A 25,080-nucleotide genomic window follows, 5' to 3' on the forward strand; every position below is an offset into this window, starting at 1 on the left:
TCCGAGGCTATTGGCCCCGCCCGGTTCGCTGTAAGCCGTAGCCAGTGTTGCCAGGGTCGCGGTTTTCCCTCACAATTGGGCTATTTTGAAAATGCAGTGGCGGGAAAAAATATGGAGCCGCGGGTTGCGGGTTTTGGGGCTACTTTCATAATGTATTGCGGCTAAGGATAAATGTTAATTGATGAGATCCAATGTGTATTCATACACGGATAAATACCTGGCAACTCCAGGACCGGGACCCGTTCTCGAAAGTGTGGGGAACGCGGGAGCTCAGCTCAACTCAACCAAAGAGGAAAATATAGCGATGGTATTAGACAATGCATCCGAATTATGTTTTTACCGATGTTTCGTACCAAGGTATGGAAGCCCATTTCCGCCACGTGGTAAAAATCAGTCTCTAAAAAGTCATAATTATGAGATAAAAAAATCGAAATTATGAGATTGAAAATCATAATTATGAGATAAAAAGTCATAATTATGAGATTGAAAGTCATAATTATGAGATAAAAAGTCGAAATTATGATTTAACGTGCACATGCGCAGTGCAGCCAGGACACCGCACGCTGGTCCGCTGCTTAGAATGGTGTAAATGCAAGTCAGTGGTTTTACAAACCAATTGCGATTGGTTATATATATATTTTAGTCATTTGTTTTCAGTATTTTTTTTAAGCTTCCAGTGCAGACATCCAAACGCACCAGCAGACACATAATAATAAAACAGAGTACAAAATATATAAAAATATAAATAAAATACAATTGTAAATAGACAATTGTACAGAAGTAATATACTGTATGTAAAATAGATTGAAAATTTGGGAATATTCAAATTTATTAAAAGCAATATGTCCAGATGCTGTAGTACACCTTCTGAAGCACCGGCCAGAGGGCAACAGTTCAAAGATGTTGTGTCCAGGGTGTATCAAGTCTCTAATGATTACACTTTACAAGAGTGGGAAAGAAAGCACCAATGCTCTTTTCAGCAATCTGGACTATCCGTTCTTGTGATCAACTGAGTAGCCGAGGCAAACCTGAGATGGATTGAAGCACACAGAACAACCTTTGTTGGGCCCTAATGTGGGTCTCCCACTTCAGGTCCTTTGAGATGGTGGAGCACAGGAACCTGAAGGACTCCACAGCCAAACAATTACAAAATATTGTGTGTTTTGGGCCACATTCAATGTACAATGTATATGGAATCCTTTCAACAAAAGATCTATGAGCTACTGAAAAGTATTTCACTGGTTCCTATCTACCAGATAACATGCCTGCTGAAGCCAACAAACTACTAGTAAAAACCCAGAGAGGTTTCTATTGTGAAACATACAGTAGTAGTAATACCAAAGATTTGTGAAGCCATCTCTTAAATGCATAATTTTTGATGTATGATTTTGGAGGGCAAAAAATACACTGCCGTTTAAAAGGTCTAAAACACTTGAATGTTTGACTGAAATGTTTCTCATGATCTTAAAATCTTTTAATCTGAAGATATATGTTTAAATGTTTCAAATGACTTTTGTTGACAAAAATATAATCGTGGCAACATATTAATTTATTTTATTAGACGACAAAAATTGAGGACCAAATAAAAAAAGCAGCCAAGAAATGCCCATAGATGAAATTTCTGCCAATACTATTGAAAAATCTTCCTACAAGGTGAAATTTCAAGAAGCTGCTCGATCATGCCAAGAGTACAATTTTGGAAAGGGTGGGTACTTTTAATATGCTACATATATTCTTTAGTCCTGCATATAGTTTTGATTTATTCTGGATGCTTTTAAACATAATTCCTAGATAAAGTCATGATGACTACTATAATTCCAAAATGTGGCCTGTCAATTTATAGTATTTTAGTAAATTTTCTGTTTGATGAGGCTAAAATGGGACTTTGGATCAGTTCAAAACAAATGAATCAGGTTGCTTGTTTCAGCCTAATTAAATAAAATAAAAAATGTACAGTTATTTATATTTACACCGTATTAAGCAACGGATGTCGCAAGCGTTCAGTGTCTTGCCTGCACTGCGCATGTTAAATCATAATTTCAACTTTTTATGTCATATTTTTTATCTCATAATTACGATTTTCAATCTCATAATTTCATTTTTTTTTAATCTCATAATTATGATTTTTTATCTGATAATTATGACTTTTTATCTCATAATTATGACTTTCAGTCTGATCATTTCGATATTTTATCTCATTATTATGACTTTTAATCTCATAATTTCGATTTTGTATCTCATAATTATGACTTTTTATAGCCTGATTTTTTTATCACGTGGCGGAATTGGGATTCCATACCGAGGTGCATGTCATGTTGCACAATGAAAGAAATCACGCGTGAGTTTACAACAGTTGATTCTTCCGGCTGCCAAATATCACGTTTGAGCAACGCTATACACAGTCTAGAACAACTAAAACATTGACGTGCTTGTACCCCCTTTTCATATGCAATATATTTAACCATGCTTAGTTCTTAAGCAAGTTTTTGCATGTCTTACGAAGAGAAAACACGTTTCTCGTCCATTTCCGTGCGTGGCCTCGAGCACACATGGGATCTTTTTACATTTATATTTACATTTACATTTAATCATTTAGCAGACGCTTTTATCCAAAGCGACTTACAGATGAGGGAAACAATGGAAGCAATTGGAACAACATAAGGACTACAAAAAGCATAAGTGCAATAAAAGAAAACTGGTCTCATATAGTCTACCACAGTGTACAGAGCTAAGTTTTTTTTTGAAAGAGTAGAAAAGAGATAGAAGTCAGAACTGATCAGTCAGGTGTTGACGGAAGAGATGTGTTTTCAGACAGTTCTTAAAGATGGCTACAGAATCTGCTGATCTTGTAGCAGCGGGCAGGTCATTCCATAAATGTTGAACCGATCGAGAGAAGGTACGTGAGAGAGATTTTTTACCTTTTTTAAAAGGGACACTCCACCCAAAAATGACAATTCTTTTATGGATTACTCACCTTCTAGTTGTTCCAAACCTGTATAAATGTATTTGTTCGGTTCAACACAAAGATATTTGGTAGAATGTTAGTAACTGTAAATTCTTTGGCATCATTGACTACCATAGCAGAAAAAATTATAACGGTAGTCAAAGGTGACCCAGAATTGTTTTCCAGAATTGTAAAATCCCCCTAAATATCTTTTGAGTTCAACAGAACCACCTGTTACCTAGGAAACCATTCAGATAAGTAAATGTAGCAATAGAAATGTCTTTTGGCAGTTGTTACCTTTGATTTGACATCGGAAAATAATTGGGATAGTTTTCATTCCTTTTTGGTGGGTTTTTAGGGGTCATTGGGCTGCTTTCAGGAAGCTAGTTAAGATCCCTGTGACCAGCACCAATGACAAGGTAAGCTAACGTTTACATGATGACTAGCTAGAATTCTATAAAATCTAGTTCAGTGATGGGATGGGACTATTTTGTATTTAAATACCTTTGAAAAAAATTAAATGTATTTTGTATTTAAATTTAATCTGAGTATTTTTGTATTTTCAAACTAAAATACTTTTTGCCAATCAACCTCCTTATTAGACTGCATGGATGGGCAGTGTTTCAAATACATCCATTTGAAATACAAAATACTATTATTTTGTAATAGTATTTTGTATTTTTGTATTTAATTTTAGTATTTTTTTGTATATCCTAGTTAATTCAAGAAATCAGCAGTCTAATAAAGAGGTTGATTGGCAAAAAGTATTTTGTATTTGAAAATACAAAAATACAAAGACATTTTGTCATTTTAGAATGTTAAGTTCTACTTCTGTAATTATTTTGGTGAAAGTAACTCAAAATTAATACAGGAGTCATGTAACGTATTACAATTCTGAGACTGTAATATTGCAAGGTAAGGGATTACTTTTAAATAACAGTAACAAGTAATCTGTAATGTATTACAGTTTGGAAGTAACTTGCACAACACTGATTATAATATCATAGAAATTAATGCTTTGTATTTTCTATTTTAAAACTCTGAAATGGCTACCGTGACACCGGTCCAAATGATCCTTTGGTTTACATTACATGCACTAAGACGCCGATTGCTAACAAAACATAGATATTTCACAAAGTTTTACTTACCGGCTGTGGTTCAGACTCCAAAATGGTCATTTTTATCGTTGGCACCGCTCTGTCATTCAGTTGCAAGCGACTTGAAAATCCAGAGTAAGACTGGTACTTGTTTGAGAAACAATCGTCTTCGAAATGACGTTCACAAACAAAAACATTTGTCCGGGAAAATCAAACTGCATCCACTGTTGTCTTACCTCCGAGTTCGTAGGAAAGCTAAACAACGATTTCTTTCCCTCACAGTCAAAAACACACTTCCTTTGTGCCATTGCAGATTCTTGGTATAATACAAATTGAAAAATCCTTCACAGCAGCACTGTCCACAACTCCTACTCGAGTGAAACACGGTTATGGTTCACGTGGGCGTTCTCTTCGCTGTCGCTGGGTGATGACGTATGGGCGCGCTACTTCTTTTGCTGGGTTACGTGTAGGCGTTCCTTTGCCGGGAGAATGATCCAATAAGGGACTAAGAAAAGTTGTTACGTAAATATTTTTCATGTTCGAAAAACACTTTCCGAACCTGTACGAACACTGGGGGAGTGTATCGAGCACAGAAATACTACGTAATACGTCCAACTCGTTTTTTGACAAGTTGACCATGTTTAGCATGAGAAGACCGCACGTTTAACATTGTAAAGAAGTCAGAATGTATGACACACCGTTGCACCACCCCTTTAAAACTGTTCTCTAAAAGTTTTCATGTAAACTGTAAAATAAAGCTGAGGTAGGTGTGAGCTTGACACTTTCAATGGATGATAGTCGACAGGTTAAGAGATTTATAAATACTATGGCTCAGAACTGTGCTTATTGTCCCATGCAGATTATTTAATGAATCTTAAAGAATCCATAAAAATGACTAAAAACCGCACCTCTTCGTGTACTCTTTCACTTGAATAAACAGGCTCATCACTGAAAATATGGATATGCAACAAAAGTTATTTACATTTTAACAAGACAAAAAGCTATCTCTTTAACCAACAATATATTATATATAGCTTCAGATGCTAAGCTTCAAGCGAATACAATAATCTACACAGGAAAAACTCTTTGCTTTTGGCATGCATGCCAGCAGTATTCCTCTGATGTGCACTGTCAGGGAACCATTTGAAAAAAAGTAAAATATAATTTTTAAAAGAGTTCATAAATGTCTTAATTAAAAATAAAAAAGGTCCAGTGTATGAAATTTAGTTGCATCTATTGGTGAGGTTGCGAACTGCAACCAGTGGCTGAGTCCACCCCTCCCTTTAGAAGCACTACGGAGACTGACACAGAACTAAGATGTTGTCACATTTTCGTTTCTTTGCAGAAAGAGATAACGTATTCATGAAACGTGCTCTGTAGAGCAGTTTGTCCATTTAGGGCTACTGTTGAAACAACATTGTGAATTCCATGCAAGGGGACCCTTGGTGTATGTAGATAGAATTACATTACATAGATTGTAATGTAATTTAAACATGACACTTCATTGCATTTCTGTCAATAGAGCCTCTAAAAAATACACACAGCTCCTTGAATGCATATATTTTGAAATTAATGTACCCCCTTCCCCCCATAGTCTGTGACTTTCATTTACTGTATGTATGTTGCTTTTGTGTCATTTCATGATTTTTTATAACTTTATAACAGAACCATCATGCATTAAATGTGTGTCATTATGAATTGTCTTATATCATTAACATCATTCCAATATGTTTTCAATGCTTTCCTGCATCGTTTTTCTGTTCTCATGGGTTAGGTTTGAGAACAATTGTCCCCAGTTAGTAAAATTAAAAAAAGAAAAGAAAATTGGTAGATCACCTTGTTTCAGGTGATCTAGCTCTCATTAATGAGGTGTGTGTTTAAATAGTAAGGCGTGTCACCACAACAATTGTGTTCCTGTGGCTAAGAGGTTAAAGTTCACAGTATGACGTCAAGGGTTGTGTCAGAAGCCTGAGGAATCGGTGCAGAGTCTGCTGAACACTCAAGTTGGAGCATTTGCACATCTAACATTATGTTTTCCTGACTTCGGAAAGCTATGCTTTCTCAACTGTATGTTTCATTTGTCAGAAATTGAAAGATTTATGGTCTGATTTCTGTGTTTATTCCTAGTTTGCACGTTGGGTGTTAAAACTGCTTACATCCAGTTTTGCAGGATCTATAGAAGAGATACACCTACCACTTTCTGTATATGGATGGTTGTTGATACACCAAATTTAAGTAATTTTTGGGTGCAGTGTTTCTGAAACAAAAGCATTCCTAAGCACCAGCCCAAATGATAAAAACACCTTATGAGAATCCACACCTAATATGCTTCATAAGATGTTTTTGGCACAAGTACACGTTAAGATACACAGTGTAAATTTTTTAAGCCTGCACAACAAATAAATCTTAGTACTAATTTTCCCTTGCTTTCTCTTGTTCACTCAACTTTTTGGAATAGAAGTTGTACTGATTTAAAACAACTAATTGGAGATACAAAAATAATTAATTGAGGTAATTTAGGATTATTAGTTTTCTTGAGAGGTACATAAAATTATGTTGAAGTCATTAGTTGTCACAACATAGTCAAGTTTATCCAATGAATAACATAACAACATATTTTTTGTTGGCTGAACAAAAATAAAGAATATAAATTGTTTATTTAAAAATAAACAAATATATTTGTCTTTTACTACAATTGTAGGCAACTTGTTTTCTTCCTCAAACAGACCTAAACTTTGATTACATAACTGTTTGAACTGTTTGAACTGAGTGCATTTATACCGGTGTTGGCGTTGGGTCATGCACTTACACCTCAACATTGAACACACAAACTTAACCATGGTAACAATCAAAAACCATCATTCATTAAAAAACTCTAAACACAACAGAGTAACAACAAGATTAAAGCATAAATAAAACACTAATCTTTAAAAGTAAAACTAATAAGAAACACTGAATTGAACATGCTGCAGTGCATCTTGGGAACTTTCAAACTCTTGTTTGTTCATTGTACATTGACGTAACTATATTTTTTACATTTATAGAGGTCTTTTTGAGTGAACTTGCAAATAATTTTTCAGTTAATGAGGAAAATGTTTGGTTACAATGAATGAAATTATTAAAAGAAGTTCTGTGAACTTTTTCATGGACTTTTGCTCAACCAACACAACAGAATTAGTTGATTCAACTTTTTTTGAGTTGGGTTTTTTACAGTGCACCACACCTGGTGTGATTAAAAGAAGCTGTCAGCCTATGAAAGGTACATAAATAATTATATGCTAATTGTATGCTGTACTCTTACCATAATTTTGTCAACCAATTATGCATCTACATTTATTTTTGTTTTACTGACCAACGTTTTTTTTACAAACTTATGTCATGCTAAAACAAATGTTTTCAGGTACAAAATTACACCTTGTGAGAACGAATGGTTATATCCAGTGTATAAATATACTATTGCTCGGAGGTTGCTCTTTTATAGCTCATGAGATTTCATGGAGTCCTCAGTTGTGTTTCATCAGCACAGTTTCAGATGTTTCTTCCGAAGTTGTTTAGGGGAAATAAAAATGGAAAAATTACAAATATGGAGCTAAAAAATAAATATAGATTGTATATTATAATTAAAAACAACAGTTTTTTGGCAAATCTGATGATGAATGTTTGAGTTCATATTGAAATCTTCAATAATATTGACATTTTGATTTGGCAAATCAGAGCTCAGTTTGTGAGCTTTTTTTTGTGTTGAGATCTCTTTTGAGACAGAGTAATTTTGAGATTTCTACGTCTTTTTATTAGTAGAAATATCTGAGATGCAGAAGTCTTCATTCGTATTTCATTTATTGTGTATTTTATAAAATGGCAACGTTAATTTTCATAAATAATTCTCTTTAATTCTCATTAAAGCTCATACTGGAGTTGCAGTGTTGATGTTCAAAATGTGTTCAAAAAATCTCACCTGTAATATAATTTTATTTTTATGCTTTTGCAAGGTGAGAAGAATAAAATAGCCTGAATGAACCTTAAAGATGATTAATCTGGGCTAACGATTACATTTTTTCCCCTGAATCACGCATTGTGTAACATAGGAAGAAAGGTCCTGGCAAATATGGCAAGTCGAATCTAGTTCCTCCAACTCCTCATACCAGTTGCTCAACTTTCTTTGCTTTGGTGGGGTTGGACAGGGAGTAGGCAGAGATGTATAAAATGTGCACCAAATCTGTGTGAGACTGCAAAACCAACAGCTCAAGATGCGGGCACTGGGAACGTTCCTGACACTACTGCTGCTACAACATGATTCAAGTGGAGCGACTGACCCGTAAGAACATTTCTCATTATCCTTTTTAATTTAGTAGATATGCAGAATACTACACTGGCGGAAAAAGGTACAAAAACTGTCATGATACACTTTTAAAAAGTACGCCTTTGCACCTAAAGGGTACAGGCACATATAGTATCAGAACCCCAAATGTACATATTGATGCCAAATGTATACAGTACATATTTGTATGTAATTTGTACATATTAGGACATTTTCATAGGGTACCATCCCGGTGACAGGATTATATGTCTGCTTTCATCAAGTGCTGAGGGAAAGCTTTGAACAGTATAACAACATTCATTAACACACAACAGAAATATTCTAGACTGTTTATTGATAATACAACATTGCAATATCAAATAAAAAATAAAATAATTATGTTTTTATGTATTTCACAAGCCTTTAAAAACTTATTTTGTTTTATTTTGTTTGTAAAAACCTGTTAATTCACTCATTCATTTAATTAAAATGCACCAACCAATGAAGAACATATTCATAATTTTCAGTTTCTTCAGTTTTCTTTCATTTCTACAGTCCCCTGTGAGCTAGAGATAGCTGGACTGTCTATTGCAAGCATGACAAGCATTATAATACAATTACATAATACAAGTCATTCTTAGTTCCTCAATAGAGCACACACACACACACACACACACACACGCACGCACGCACGCACGCACGCACGCACGCACGCACGCACGCACGCACGCACGCAAACACACACACACACACACACACACACACACACACACACACACACACACACACACACACACACACACACACACACACACACACACACACACATTCAGAACAGTTATACTATAAAAGCAATGTTTTCTTTGTGATGTGTATGTTTCCTTTTGTTTTGTTTTCTTTCAGCACATACCTGGTGGCAGTCACTTCTCAGGCAGTGAGCGGCACTACAGAGACTCTGTGTGCACATTTCCATGAGCCCAGTACAACCCTTTCTTTACTGGTAACCTTGAGCTCAGATAATGGAAATGTGACCATTCTTAAAGAGAACTCCATTAGAAGGGATTACTACAAGTGTGTGCCTTTCCAGGTCAGTATACTTCACATTACAGTACATTGTTATATTGTGGTCATTCCCTTTTTTTGAATATCATATATGCTTTTTAATTTTTCTTCCTAAATCACAAGAAAAATAAATGATTAATAAAGATTCAAACAAATGCATTTATTATAAATTGGTATCTTTGGAAGCCTGGTTGGACCATTTAGCAAAGTGGCTCTCCAGAAGCCAGAGTTAGTAACACACTTTGCTTTAAAGCTCTTCTTGTTCCTTGCTTTGGATCTATTAGGTCCCCGTAGTGCTTGTAGACACTGTGGCAACTGTCTATGTTGAAATTGATGGTGCTAACACATCACAAAACAAAACAACTCAGATTCTCATAAAGCCTCCAATGAAGCTCATTTTTATCCAAACAGACAAGCCAATCTACAAGCCAGGAGAAACTGGTAATTTTTAAAAAGAGTTCAATTGCCAGTGTTTCTACATACAGTATTTATCAATAAATCAATGTGATTTTAACAGCTTGCTGTTGGTTCATATTGCCAAGTTTACTCTCACTTTATTGCTTATGTGCTACTGTGCTGTGTTTACAATTATGTCTTCCCCAGTAAAATTTCGCATCGTCTCTTTGGATTCCAGTTTCTTGACTCACAATCAGAAGGTAAAATTAATTATATTTTTTAATCTTTTTGTCAATAGCATAGTCAGTAATTTTCTGTAATGGCCAACAGTAAGAAATTATTTTATGATAAATGAAGCAAGGATTAAGTAACTTTAAAGTGTGGTCAGAATTTGACTAGCTTTTATGCCAGAGCTTCAAGCGTTATGTGACTGTAATACCATTGATAAAACTAAACATTTTTCTTGTTTTTCTTTTGCTTTTCAGTTTCAAACAGTAGAACTCCGGGTACAGTATAATATCCTTTAAGCATATGTTTATGTTCTCTTTCTGTTAGTCTCTCGACGTTATGTCAGATATGGGGTTTGAACTTGAGATCCTACGATCTCTGATCGTAATTTCAAAAGGCCAATGAATTTGACTCCTTTGAAACTATTTCAGAGGCTTCTGGGACACATCCTCGGCAGGAGATACTCCATTCAGGTTGATGCACATGAGGCTTCTTCAGAGTTGGGTTCCCTGGAAAACGTGGCACACCGGCATGAGGCGTATTACTATCACACCTTAATGCTGTCGCACCCTAACCTCCTGGTCAGACCTGACCTTTTTACGCGCTAGAGTTCCGCTTGGGCTGATCATGAGGCACGCATTTGATGACCGATGGCTCGTTGCTCGGTTGGGGTGCTATGTGCAACGGGGATGCCGTGTCAGACGGGCCCCGGCCTACAGTGGCACATCAACTGCCTGGAGTTGTTGGCTGCCTGGCTTGCTCTGAAGAGTTCTGTCGGCAGGTTACGCTCTGCAGAGAGTGGGGACTCCATCCATGTGCAGTTCAGCTCATTTGGGAGCGGTTCAGACAGGAACCGCCAGTCTCCGCCCCGTACATACAGTCAACCAAGGGAAGATGGCTGTTCCATTCAATTCGCCAAGTTCATTGACCTTTTGAAATTACGATCAGGGATGATTCTCTGGTTCTCTGGTTCAAAACACCATACTGTCATCCCGACATAACATCTCATTCCCTCCATATGGGAACAGAGGTTACATTCGTAACCGAGACATTAGTTATAATAAATAATTTCTTGCTGTGTTTGCAGTTTCATTACACTGGGTTTCTTCATTATGTGCCGCTTCTAGGATCCTAAGTCAAACCGCATTGGTCAGTGGTTGAATCAGACCACCAGGGATGGTATTTTAGATCTGTTCCACCGCATGACACCGCAGGCTACTGAGGGCAACTACGTCATCACTGCTTGGGATGAGAAAAACCAACCGACAACACACTACTTTGAAATCAAAGGATATGGTAAGAACTAGAAATCATTGAAATTTTCTGTCATAATTTGTCAGTCCACAATTTGTCCTGTTTTTAAACTCATCTCATCTTTTTTGTAGTTCTGCCTAAATTTGAAGTCAACACAAATCTTCCACCCGTTGTAACTCCCATGAACAAAGAATTCATACTGAACATTTGTGCTCAGTAAGTATTTTTGTTCAGAACTTGTATATAAGATAAATAAGTTGTAAACTACAATATCATCTGTCTCATACATCAATCTTTTTTTCTCCTGTAGATACACCTACGGGAAGGGCGTGCAGGGGTCTGTGACTGTTGAAGTGTGTGGAATAAACTATAATTATTACTGGTATCGCCAAAGTACACCTAAAACATGCAGAAACTACTTCATTAAGGTTTGCTACAGCCTATAAACTACTTTAATTATCTTTTATTTTCCTGATTCAGTAATGTCTGTTTCATACAGTCACAGTTAGAAGACACAAGAAATATCATTGTTCAATAAACCGCATACAAAAGCTTCTCACACCATGTAACATGTCTAAATTCTTGTATTCACTTCATGTCAATGATTTCTGTTTCATTTAGACCGACAAGACCGGCTGTGCCTCTCAAGTAATAAATGTGACTGAATATAGCATGAGTCCAGGAGGACATTTTCAAGTGAATTACAAAGTAGAAGAGGATGGAACAGGTAAGAGTATCAAACAAGACTGCTCTTCTCCATTTTAATTGTCCTAAAAGGACTAATGAAACATTTTCTTCTGGTTTTCCAGGGATAATTGTGGAGGGTTCAGCCGGAGTTTCATATAGCAGTGATGTTATCACAGTTTCCTTTGTTGACGGAGCAGATATATACAAACCTGGGATTGCCTACGAGGGAAAGGTTGGATTTAGTGAACATGTTAATATGCAGCCAGTTTATTATATAAGATGTAGTCAAGATTCAGACCAAGACCTAACTCTGAAATCAAGACATTTATATGAGACCTCTCAATACCAAAATCACAAGATCAAGACTCTTATTCTAATAATTTGTACCAAAACTGTCACTTTAATTTCAATGTTTTTTTGACAGGTCATGGTCACTGATGTATACAACAAACCACTGAAAGGCCAAACAGTGTATCTCATTGTAAACTACGATTTCAAAAGTGTGAATGTGAAGCTTACGACAGACAACAACGGCACAGCTCACTTCTCTTTAGACACGGCGGTTTGGTCAAGTCAACCTGTTTATTTACAGGTTGGTGCTGTTTTTTCAACCAATTTTCAACAAATTTAGAAGTCATTATATAATTTTATAACTTTGATGTGCAGTAGAAGGATGTGTGTCATTCATTTGTTAATATGTTAATATATTAATTAATTCATTCATTCATTCTTTAGGCTCGCCACGTAGATGATAAATGTCAGAATGGTTTCTGGCCAGCATCAAGATATTATAATGGAGGCAGTCTCTCGTTAAGGCCATTCTACTCCAAAAGCAAAAGTTTTCTAAAGTTAATTTCGACTCCAAACCCGTTGAGTTGTGCGACTGATGCAAATGTGGAGGCCAGTTACATCATTCAGGGCAGTGCACTGAAACAAGATCATAAAACACTGAATATCTTCTACATGGTATGTTTAACTCTAAATGTTTGTTTAACACAAAATCTATACTTCAGTGCAATGTCAGTTGCTTTTGGAAGTGTCAAACAATGTTTGGTTGCATTTCATAAACTTTCACACAATATTTTTCCACCTTTTGTGTTCCAGGTCTTTTCGAAAGGCAGTATGGCTCAAAATGGCCGTGTCTCTGTCAACGTGCAGTTCGGAACAGGTAGGAAATTGAAATTTCAGAAAACACAAGATAATTATGGTTAATGACCGGTTTCTTCCCTTTATTACAGAAAACAAAGGCAAATTGACATTCACATTAAAAAAGACCACAGCCCTGTCTCCAGTCGCCCAGGTGGTGGTGTACACAGTTCTTCCCAATGGAGAAACAGTAGCAGACAGTTGGAACTTCCCCATTGAACAATGCTTGCCAAACAAGGTCAATAAATACCACATGAAATCCAGAAACTCGTTTAAAATGTCTCTCTTCAATATTATTTATTCAATAATCCTTCACGTATGATAAACATGTATCTGTGCTTTAGGTGTCCTTAAATTTCTCATCTTCCACGGCTCTGCCTAAAGACACAGCGACTCTAAACCTGAAAGCCCAGCCTGGTTCCCTTTGTTCCATCAGGTCCATTGATCAGAGCGTACTGCTTTTAAAACCAGAGGCTGAACTCAATGCTGCCTTTGTAAGACATATTTAATAGAAGAGTCTTTAAAAACTGTTTGATTGTTCTATTTCATTTTGCAGTGTCAATTCATCCTGTAAATTAACTTGAAATCTGTAGGTCTTTGGAATGCTACCAGTCCAAATGTTGGTGGATTACCCATATCAAGTCTGGGAATATAATGACGATCCCTGTATACCCGGAGACATGGAATCAATTGACCCCCCAATACTGGCGAGGGAGAGACGCTCGCGCTTTTATTACCCTTATTACAATAGAAACGATGCACACAGTGCCTTTAAAGTAAGATATCTTATTCTCCTGTTTCAGTGGTTGTTAGTTTATCATTATTCACTATCCATTTAATAATGAGACATCATGATGCTTGCTTTCTTCTAGGCAATTGGAGTCAAAATTGCAACCAACTCTGATGTGAAAGAACCTGTTTACTGTAATGAATATAGGTTTATGAGGCCAGCTATGGGTAAGTAACTTCACCATTGTTTTCGAAATTTGGTACTTCTTTCTTTCTTTCCTATCTATCTACTATCTGCTCAAACAGTTGCAGCAGGTGGAGGTGCAGGTGATATTCAAATATCTACAGCTGTTGGTCCACCTGTGGAAATAACTGTTCAAAATACAATCCGCAAGTTCTTTCCGGAAACTTGGATATGGGATCTTGTGCCTGTGGGGTGTGTATAGCTCACGTTAATGTTACTATACCTCCATTCTCTTTCTATAATACAAATAATTACTCCTTATGCAATTATACTTGGATGAATGTTTTTATTCATTAGGAGGTCTGGATCCGTGACTCTTACAAAGACTGTTCCTGACACCATCACTAAATGGGCCACAGATGCTTTCTGCACATCATCTCTTGGTTTTGGCGTGGCACCCAGCACTGCTCTCACTGCCTTTCAGCCGTTCTTCATCAGCCTCACACTTCCCTACTCTGTTATCCGTGGAGAAGAGCTCACAATCAAAGCCACTGTATTCAACTACCTCTCCAAATGTATTATGGTGAGTCACCCTAATAATTCTAATAATATGCACGCGACTAACATTTAATCTGTTTTATACATTCTGTGAAAAAAAAGACATTTTCTGTTAGCTGGAGCGACGTAAATATGGATATCCCAATTTTTCTTCTAAATGTGCAGTCTTTTTCTGTAATATCTGAAATAATTTCAAAAATACATACATTTTACGTGGAAAATCTGTAAAAAAAATAACAGATCCCTGTTTGTTGTAATGTATAGGTGAAGGTCACACTGGAAAATTCAAATCAGTTCTCAGCTCTGCCTTGTAATGGCTGCAATTACACTCAGTGTATTTGTGCAGAAGAGAGCAAAACCTTTGTGTGGACGGTTACAGCCGCTGTTCTGGGTAAGTCCAATACATTTACAATATGAGCACAACCAACAGAACATGTCATTTTATGTTTGTTATTGACAAGATTGCCAGTACACATTTTGGTAACACTTGACTTAAAGCATATATGTATTATGAATTATAAAAGTAGTTTTAATGTATTAATTATGCCTTGTAATGCACCTTATGCATTTTAATGGCTCGTGAATAATTGTAACTACAGTTAATACATTTTTAAGCCTATCAATTTATTGTTACACTTTGCATTTTGAATTTTGTTATAATTCTTTACAACAACATTTAATGTATTACAACACACATTATAAACAATTATAATGCATCATGCCCTTTAATAACCCTTTATAATGCATAATGGCTTCACATAAAGTGAAATATTTAAGTAGAAAAATATTTTCTATAATTGCCGCTACTGTATGCTTGTGTCCCTACCAGGCATTTATGCATATTTTTATAACATTTTATTTTAAAGGCGTAGTTCACTTCAAAATTTGCCCCTATTGACTTTTCATAGTAATTTTTATTCCAACTATGGAAAGTCAACTACTCCATTAACATTTACAGTTAAAAATATCTAGTAAATGAAATATATCCAGGTAAGGACAGTGTGTATTTGTGATTGAATGGCGTGTAATTGCAGGAGAGGTGAACGTTACGGTGAGAGCTGAGACTGTGAGGACTCGGGAACGTTGTGGGATTGAGATGGTGACTGTGCCAAAAGGAAGCCGTATTGACACTGTGGTGCAGTCGTTTCTGGTCGAGGTGAGCCTTTCTAAAACTATAGAAGTTATAACCTTCTTTAGAATTCAGCATCCTGGTTTATTAAATAAAGCTGTTCTTTGTTGGTTGTTTTTTAAATAAAGGTTTTAAGAAACTTAATGCAGAGCAAAGCCATTGTGTTGACCAGCAAAGCCTTTACAGTAAAGCTGTGTAGTACAATAGGACAAGGAAGTCTTGCGGGTTTAGACAGTTAAGAAAGAAGTCTTTTTTACAATTATCATTTAAGTAATCAATAAAATACTTTTTTTTTTACAGAAAAAAGTATCAAACGTGCTTGTTGTTTTTGTCACAATAATAACTGAAGTTGTTATTTTATTTGTCAGGCGGAGGGAGTTAAACAGACAATCACTCAGAATGAACTCATCTGTTTAACAGGTTAGTAAAATTGTTCTGTCACTTTAAATGAATAAAGAATGTTCCAGGTTCAATACAATTTAAGCACTATGACATCATGTGTGGCATACCATCAATCTATCCTTCATCCCTAAGTTTGTCTATAGAATCAAACTCCCACCTCCAAATGGATAAATATTAATCAGCATTATAACAACAAATTAACTAAAATACAAGCTGCATAGTTTAAACCCTGTGCAATTGTGCTGTAATTTGTGTGACAGTGACACTTAAGCTGTTTTGAACATTAAAATATCACTTTTTGCTCAGTCCGAAAGTCAGCCGGTCATCCTCACCGTATTGAATACAAAGCAAGAGAGACGTACCATTGACTTGTAATTATATTTCTCTTAGGCAACTGAGTGAACACAACTGTCTCTCTTAAACTCCCTGAAGTTGTTGTCAAGGATTCTGAGAAAAGCTTTGTCACTGTACTGGGTGAGTTTGAAGAAATATAAATGTGTATAAATATGTTGTGTATTGTGTATGTATAAAGTATTAATGAATATCCACCCTATCAATGAAATCATGACCTCAGGACATGAGTTAAAATTATCTGCTCCTGACTGTTTGCTCCACAGGTGATCTGATCAGTCACGCTTTAAAAAACATCGCTGATCTGTTGCGGATGCCTTATGGCTGTGGAGAGCAGAACATGCTGAACTTTGCACCCAATATTTACATCCTTCAGTACTTGGAGAGCAGTGGACAGCTCACTCCTGAGATTTTGGCACGAGCTAAAACCTTTCTGGAGACTGGTGAGAAAAACTATAAGACTGTTGTTCTGTGAGAATGTCTCTTGCAGTCGACACAACATTTCGGCAGACAGAAAAGGGGTCAAAATCAATTTAGTGACGTTTAGTCTATAATTACTTTTCCAGCCAGGGCATGCTCAGCATAGATACGCATAAAAAAATTATTACAGTAGAATTTAAACATCAAACTTTACACAAAATTCACACCAATTCAAACATCCAATTTAATAAAACTGAACTTCCTGGAAGACTACTTATACTTATACTTTTTTAATGGGGTTTTTTTTTTATGGGGTTTTAATGGGGTTTGTTTAACCCCATTAAACTACAGCACTGTGTGTAACTTGTAAAATTAGTTAAAAAAAAACGATGAATATCTGAGTTTAATAGGAGCTCTTTAATTAAGTATGTCATGCTCATTTTCTATTCGCAGGCTACCAAACACAGCTGAAATACAAACATTATGATGGATCTTACAGCGCTTTTGGGAACAGTGATCCTTCTGGGCACACCTGGTCAGTTAAAAATCAGACAATGCAACCTAGTCACACAGAAAATATTATAGAACTAAATTCTCCAAAGTATAAATATTATAGTTTTTGAAACAACTTTTTTTATTACTCCTATTCTCAGGTTAACTGCATATGTGATGAAGATTTTCGGAGGGGCAAAGAAGTATGTGTTTGTAGATGAAACCAACATCGATCAGGCAAAGAATTGGTTAGCTCAGCACCAGCAGGGGAATTGGTGCTTTAAAACAGTGGGCGTCCTCTACCACAATGATATGAAGGTAAGAATAGAAACAGGAAATATCTGAAGCAAACTTGAAATTTCATAGGATTGGTGTTGACCGCTCAGATGTACTAAACATTAAGATCTGCAGGGTTTTTGGTCTGTTTGAGGGCCTACAGTATGTGGGATAAGCATATTATGGAACATAAAATATGTGTCTGTCTTAAAGGAGCCATTCTTTTGCTGTTTTTGAAGCTTTGATTATGTTTTTTGGGTGTGTAACAATGGATGTTCATGTTTCTAGTTTCAAAAAAACACTTTATAATTCACATATTTCAAGTCTGTTGTTCACCGCTGTCCATCTTCTAACAAAACGACTGAATTTTTTCCGGTCTATATAAAATCCCTCCTTCCGAAACGCTCTGATTGGTCAAGCTGACCAGGTCTGTCGTGATTGGTTCCCCGCTTAGAGCGTGTGTGTGAAGATGTCCCACCCATACCATATCAGCGAGCTTCCGCTTCTCAGGCTGTTGTGATTGGTCGGTCCCCCTCTCAGTGCACGTATATTCATAAACTTTGGCTTTTAGCAATAAACAGTAACAATGGCTTCAACTTCACTTCATCAGTTAAACACGTGTGGATCGATCAAAGTGTAACGGAGGTCTGCTAGTGCATGTGCAAACGTCAATCTTTGTTAGAGATCGCAATTTTCCCTACTATGGCGAGGGAAATGACACTGGACCGATTGGGTCAGACCGGTTATATTAATTAACACTAACAACAGAAGCGTTAGTTTTGCCTTTTTATATTGGATCTAAGTTGGATAATAAAACAAGCAGACTGACTAGGAGACATTTTGCAAGCAGGACTTCAAAGGACGTTTCATAGAAGTGTTTTAGAGGTATGCACACACACACACAATATCAGTGTGTTACACAGAACAGCTTTCACAGCCGATGTTAAAGTCATGGAAGCTGTTATTTGACCGTTGGTTTTCTTAGAATGTGTGTAGCTGAATTCTTATTACCAGCTGGAGGACTGTGATGAAAGTGAAAGTAATTGAGCGCGCAGCTCAGTCAAATGTTTACAATCTCTGATAACCAAACACTACTCCAGCAGCTCTTCCTCTTCTCTAAGGAAGGCCTCGCCCCTTTTTTGGCGTATTCCTTTGGGCAGAGGTTTTTCAAAAACATGGAATAGTGACATCATTTACCCGGGATGTATAGGGCTGTAGTCCGATTCCAGCCGTTCTCCGTAGTCTTTGAAATACGAATTCTGTTAAAGTATCTCGCTTGGCATTGAACTTTGAGCTTTATCATTTTGCAGATATTGTTTATGCTCTAACAGCAACATTACACACTAACTAAAGGTTGAAAATTGGCATCACGGGGAATGGCCGCTTTAATGTAAAGAGTGGTTATAGTACATTAAGGACATTTTTAAGTGCAACAGATTGCTTATATTCCATTTTACTTTAATATTGTATATCACTCAATGTTGCTGTTTGTAATGTCTCTCTGCCTTGTTTCTTCTTTCACAGGGTGGTGTCAGTGATGATGTCACTCTCACCGCATACATCGTAGCAGCTCTGCTGGAACTGGATGTGAATACAACTGTGAGTGTTAAGACTCCATAACAGTCTAGATAAATCCAAGTAGAAGGCCTGTGGCATACCAAACACATATGCGTTTTACATAACTTGCCAATAACTGCATCCTCAACAGACCTGTTTGCTCTGTAGGCAAACTGCAGGGGGTCCAGTAAGGGTTCTGTGATGTCCTTCAGATAGGCCAGTACCAGTCTCTCGAATGACTTCATGACCACAGATGTGAGAGCGACGGGTCTTTAGTCATTCAGTCCTGTGATTTTGGGTTTCTTTGGGATGTGGATTATGGTTGAGCGCTTGAAACAGGAAGGAACTGTGCACAGCTCCAGTGATCTGTTGAAGATCTGTGAGAAGATGAAGGCCAGTTGAATAGCACAGCTTTTAAGACAGACTGGGGAGATACCATCTGGGCCTGGTGTTTTTCTTGTCTTTTGTTTCCTTAAGACTCGGCACACATCCTCTTCACTGATCTGAAGTGCAGGAGGTGGGGTGACTGAAGGTGATAGGTGTTGTGTAGAGAGAATGTCAGAGTTGGTGTGAGGTGTAAAGTTAGCATTTTCAAATCTGCAGTAAAAGTCATTCAGATCATTGACCAGGTGTTGATTGCGTATGAAATTGGGGGATGGTGGCTTGTAGTTAGTGATGTCGGCTTGTAGTTTGTGATGTCTTTCAGGCCTTTCCAAACAGACGCAGGGTTGATGGTTCAAGAAGATGCTTTCTAATTAAGAAAGCATCTGCCTGATGCAACATAAACACAATAGCACTTTCTATACCTTAGTATTTTAAATTTGACTGAATCCAGATGATTTAAACAGTTTTACTAAACCCATACTTTAGGGTTTAGGTTCTGTGTAAAGTACACTTCAGAAATCATGAAAACTTTGGTTTTTGAATATGTTCATGTTGACAGGCTTTAATAGTGGGCTTGGCTATACACATTGTTTGTGTGTGTGTGGTGTGACTTTTAAGCCTGACTTTATGAAGACAATGCAACAAACAAAGAGATTTGACCGTATTTTGTCTTATTTTGCATGCTCTTCAAGGATCCCATGGTGAAGCAAGGCCTTGTTTGTCTGAAGGAAGCTTCCAGTAACCTTAACAACACTTACTTCACTGCCCTGGCCTTCTATACATTCACTCTTGCTGGAGACCAAGAGATGAGACAGAAACTCATCTCCAACTTGGACAATCGAGTCAAGAGAGAAGGTGCCATTCAGCTCTGAATTAAAAATATTTTTTAAATATGAAAAAACAGTCAATTTATTTCTAATTAAGAAAACTAAATAAACCAAAAGTCCCAAGTCTCATGGGCTTGTATCATTGTCTTTTCAGGGGTTGGGCGATATTGGACTCAGGCAAATAATGGGCAAATGACAGGCTCTTTAGAGGTAGAGATGAGTTCATACGTGTTGTTGGGGCTTCTTTCTGGACCAACACTGCCATCATTTAAGCTGGACTATTTTGCTACCATAGTGCGCTGGCTGGCCAAGAGGCAAAATGCCTATGGAGGTTTCTCCTCTACTCAGGTACATTAATGTTATTTCAAGGCACTTCATTCATTCATACTTCAACTACCATGGTTCTCCGTCCAAGAGTGTAAACTCGTAACAACTTTAAAACATTATGCCCTAGTTTCATAGACAAGGCTTAATACTAGTCCCAGACTAAAATGAATTTTGAGCTGTCTTAACTGAAAATAACTCAACGTAAAACATCTTAAAATATGTCAGTGCCATTGTTTTGACTCAAGATGCACATCAGTAATGTTTTTTTCAACGGCATTTTAATAAAAGCGACTAAACAGCCTAAATCAACTAAGGCATAGTCCTGGCTTAGGCTAAGCCTTGTCTATGAAACCGGGCCAAAGTGTTTCAATATTTTCAATATGTAGGCCTATGTTATTTTGACAAAGCCTGTAATTGGCTTCCTCGCTCTCTGTGAACAGGACACTGTGGTGGCCCTCCAGGCACTCGCTAAATACAGTGCTGCCACCTACAGTCCAACAGGAACCGTTGTTGTCAATGTGACCTCCCCTTCAAACCAGAATTACAACTTTATTGTCAACCAAAGAAACCGACTGCTTTACCAGGCGAGACAGCTGCAGCCACCTACAGGAAACTTCACACTCGCTGCACGAGGCCAGGGCTGTGTGTTTGTGCAGGTTAGTAAAATGCCTTCACATTTTGCTCTTTTGATGAGCTTCATATGAAGTGTTGAGATAGTTAAATGAAAAATTGACTAACCCTCATGCCATGTCAGATGTAAATGATGTATGTTTTCTTGCTGAATTCAAACAAATAATTTTATTGAAATGACAATTCAAAACTCACTAGCATCCATGTGGCTCCATTGGGTTAATAAAAGTCATCAGAAGAGAAACAAATTCATATTATCGCCAAATGTAAATATAGCGGGAAGTGAACAACTTCAGATCTCATTAGTGCCTGCGTGTCCTATGACTAGATGTCATACAATTATCTTGTGATGAAATATTATATTTTTTTATGTGAACAATTCCTTTACCAGCTATACTGAAGTGAAGTTAATTGTGGCCTTGCGCATTTTATTCTGTTTTTTTCTCTCAGTTTGCCTTGCACTACAATGTCCTGCCCTCTGCAAACTCCATGGCCTTCAGCATCATAACAAATGCTACTTCAACTTGCAGGAGACAGTACTATACTGTTACATTAGCTCTTAACATCAGGTGAGCAGCTTTACTTCATTCATGGAGTAGCCCTCGAGAGTTAAGAATGTGTAATTTTTATGTTTAATAAATAATTAAACAGATTAATAACAATATTGCCACAAATATATATTATATATTCTTTATATATAAATGTGTTGCAGGTATAATGGTCCACGAGAGGAGACAAACATGGTCATCATTAATGTGAAGCTGCTGTCTGGATTTGTGCTGGATTACTTGTCTCTACAAGCTGTAACACTTTCAGGCCTTCAGTCTTGTTTTTTTTTTCATTTTAAGCTCTTTAGCGTTTGATATGTTGTCATTGGTCCCTCTGTGTCCATAGCTTCAGCAAGATTCCAGAATCAAACTTGTGGAGCAGAATGAAGGACATGTCATGTTGTATTTAGACGGGGTAAGTCTAAATGTAAATTGAGGAATTTTAAGCATTTTAAGATGGATTTTTGGCATGTGAATATAATTGATATGAATGACATCAGGTGTCATTTTTTCTTTAAGATGAAAAAGGAGGAGGAGAAATCCTTTACCTTGACGCTTTGGCAGAATGTGGTAGTGAAGAACCTGAAACCAGCTGTGGTTACGGTCTACGATTACTACAAGACCAGTATGTGTTTGTTATTACATCACAAGTGTTTTTTTCAGTATTTTTATTTTAAATATCGATTAAATTTAAACATTTAAGCGAACTGCATAAAAATAATGCTTGAACGGTTGTAAATTTAACCTGAAAATATTTGGAGCTGGAGGATAAACGCATTTATGATGTTTTAAACTAACTGTTCTTGCCAGATTAATTACATTTTACTTAATAGTTTTAAATGGGTTTTACGCCACAAGAAAAAAGCCAAATGCCAAATTTTACTGTAATTATGGAATCAACATCAACTCAGAAAAATGACGTCAGCGTCTCATGATATTACTGGGAAAAATAATGCAAAGTTTATTATGCAATTTCCACTTTTAAAGAAATCCTGTTTTTGTAAATCTTGTTGACAAAGATGTAGATGGCATAATTTTGTATTAAAACCCTAGAGCTTTCCAAAAGCATGTAATGCACAAAAAAGTGACTGTTTTCTTTTTTAGGTGAAGGTGCTGTGAAGCAGTACACCTCCCCATGTGTCAAGTAATGTGTCAGTAAGTTATTGTTGACAGTTTTAAACATATTTACATATAACATTTTTTTTTAACATTTTGAATATGTTCCCTTATATTTTAATGCCATAGACAAATGTGGAATTTAAGGTTAATGCTTAGTGGATGTAGACAGTTAATAAAAATGTGTATAAATCACAAGACTTTTCACTTTTAGATGAAAGTGCCGTCGCTGGAGCATCGAGAGTTGTTATTCAGCGGTGTGACTGTTCATTTCATCAGACATGCAAGATCAAAGATGGAATTAATACAGATGCTTGATTTGTTCTTATATCTTCTGACTTTCTCACACTAAAATCAGAAATATCAGAATATAACTGATGACACGCGCTACAGTGTAGATGATCTGTAAATGATAATCAAAAGCCAGATTTGTGACCTCAAATGATTTCAATGATAAAGATACTTAAGATGCTATTAAATAAAGAGTTTCCGCATCTAAAACACGTGTCCTTTAGTTTTTCAATTCATTATAACACATACACTGGCTGGACATAATCTTTACTTTAGCCTTGAATGCAATTAATTACAGGATTTTTTCATTTCAAAACTAGAAAATTCTGTTCTAAAAGTTTTTTAAAAGTCAGAGTGTCATGATTTTCAGACAGAACCCAGGCGCAGACAGATGGGAGTAAGAAAAAGCTTAATTTGCTCTGAAACAAAAACCCACGATGGGGAAAAAATACTCATTAAAAAAGGGACTAAAAACAAACACTACCCTCAGGGGAGGGGCAAAACAAAGGAAGTCCAAAGATAAACAATAATCCAAACGGTAGGCAAGACAAGGCTAGGAAAACTTGGACGAAAGGGTAAACTCACTGGACCAACACAGGATAGCAGGACGAGGGCACAAAACGAACCGGCACGGGACAGAGAGAACTGGGGCTAAAAATAGGGGAACACTAACGAGGGATGATTACAAAGGGAAGGTGACGGGAATGAAACACTAATGGGATGAGAATAGCGGAGAACAAGGGGGTGGGGCTTAAAGACACGTGGCCTTTGTTTTGACTTTGCGCCACGTGTCTCCACACATAACGTGACAAACACAAAAGACGTGGTACTGCCACGACCCTTTCCACAGAACCAGGAAACTACTGACAGGAAGGACAGGATCATGACACTGAGGGTTAACTAAATATAGTTTTTGATATAAATATATATCAAAGCTCTAATGCATCATTTGTCTGTATTGTTTAATTGTTTTCATGATGCAAACAAACCTATAGGCTACCTAAACTTACCTGACACAGCCTATACATTTCTAGCGTAACCTTGTGCCAGTATGTGACTTAATGTTTTAAACCCTGCAGTAATTTGCGCTGCTCTTGGTAGATTGCATTTGTCATTATTAGACTGAGATATTGCAATGTGTTTTTAAATGTGAGACTTGTCACCCGCAGAAATTTCCACACTCATCTGCGCGTTTTTTTTTATCGTGCTATTTTGCCCTGTTTAGTGAAGCTGGCTCTCAGTGTCTCAACCAGTGCAATAAAAGTACAATATCTATAATTTACAAGGATAGGCCCATGGCTTATTCCTTCTCAGGGACCCCCTAACAATGGTTCCTTCAAAGTATTGAGAATTTCATGGGCTATTAAGACTTTTGTTTCACTTTCACTTCATTTTCACTTACTTTCAAAAACACATAAATTGGCTGGACTTTAATCTGTACTTTAGCAGTACATCAGATTTGAGTGCAATAAATTATGAATTTCCTCTGGCTCAGTGGTCAGAGCATGGCACTAGCAATGCCAAGGTCATGGGTTCGATCCCAGGGGATTGCACGTGGTCAGAAACAAATGTATTATACAATGCAATGTAAGTTGCTTTGGATAAAAGCGTCTGCCAAATGCATATATATAATATCTAATGAATTACAGGGAAAAATTTATTTTAATTTAAAAACAAAAAAAATCAGCCCTTAAAGTTTCGAATGGCTTTTAAATGTATTTTATATATACTGTATATCAAAGCTCTCC

General features: G+C 36.7%; 1 protein-coding gene across 1 annotated transcript; it reads left to right on the forward strand.

Annotated features, from left to right (window-relative positions):
• The first annotated feature begins 8,201 nt into the window (after window positions 1-8,201).
• On the forward strand, window positions 8,202-23,536 carry LOC130564605 (alpha-2-macroglobulin-like protein 1). Its single transcript, XM_057350817.1, is given in 36 exon segments — window positions 8,202-8,356; window positions 9,242-9,425; window positions 9,685-9,841; window positions 10,004-10,056; window positions 10,282-10,302; window positions 11,152-11,320; window positions 11,410-11,494; window positions 11,589-11,706; window positions 11,900-12,005; window positions 12,088-12,197; window positions 12,390-12,557; window positions 12,701-12,931; window positions 13,070-13,133; window positions 13,204-13,349; window positions 13,456-13,605; window positions 13,705-13,887; window positions 13,984-14,068; window positions 14,147-14,276; window positions 14,382-14,607; window positions 14,847-14,973; window positions 15,617-15,738; window positions 16,080-16,131; window positions 16,504-16,587; window positions 16,731-16,907; window positions 17,338-17,419; window positions 17,538-17,694; window positions 19,177-19,251; window positions 20,286-20,448; window positions 20,575-20,768; window positions 21,188-21,403; window positions 21,828-21,946; window positions 22,090-22,180; window positions 22,272-22,340; window positions 22,445-22,550; window positions 23,030-23,080; window positions 23,256-23,536. Coding segments are annotated over 35 exon segments (4,332 nt in total). The 5' UTR covers window positions 8,202-8,288; the 3' UTR covers window positions 23,074-23,080; window positions 23,256-23,536.
• Window positions 23,537-25,080: the final 1,544 nt, after the last annotated feature.

This window comes from Triplophysa rosa, linkage group LG14 (genome assembly GCF_024868665.1).
Source record: "Triplophysa rosa linkage group LG14, Trosa_1v2, whole genome shotgun sequence".
Taxonomy (NCBI): Eukaryota; Metazoa; Chordata; class Actinopteri; order Cypriniformes; family Nemacheilidae; genus Triplophysa; species Triplophysa rosa.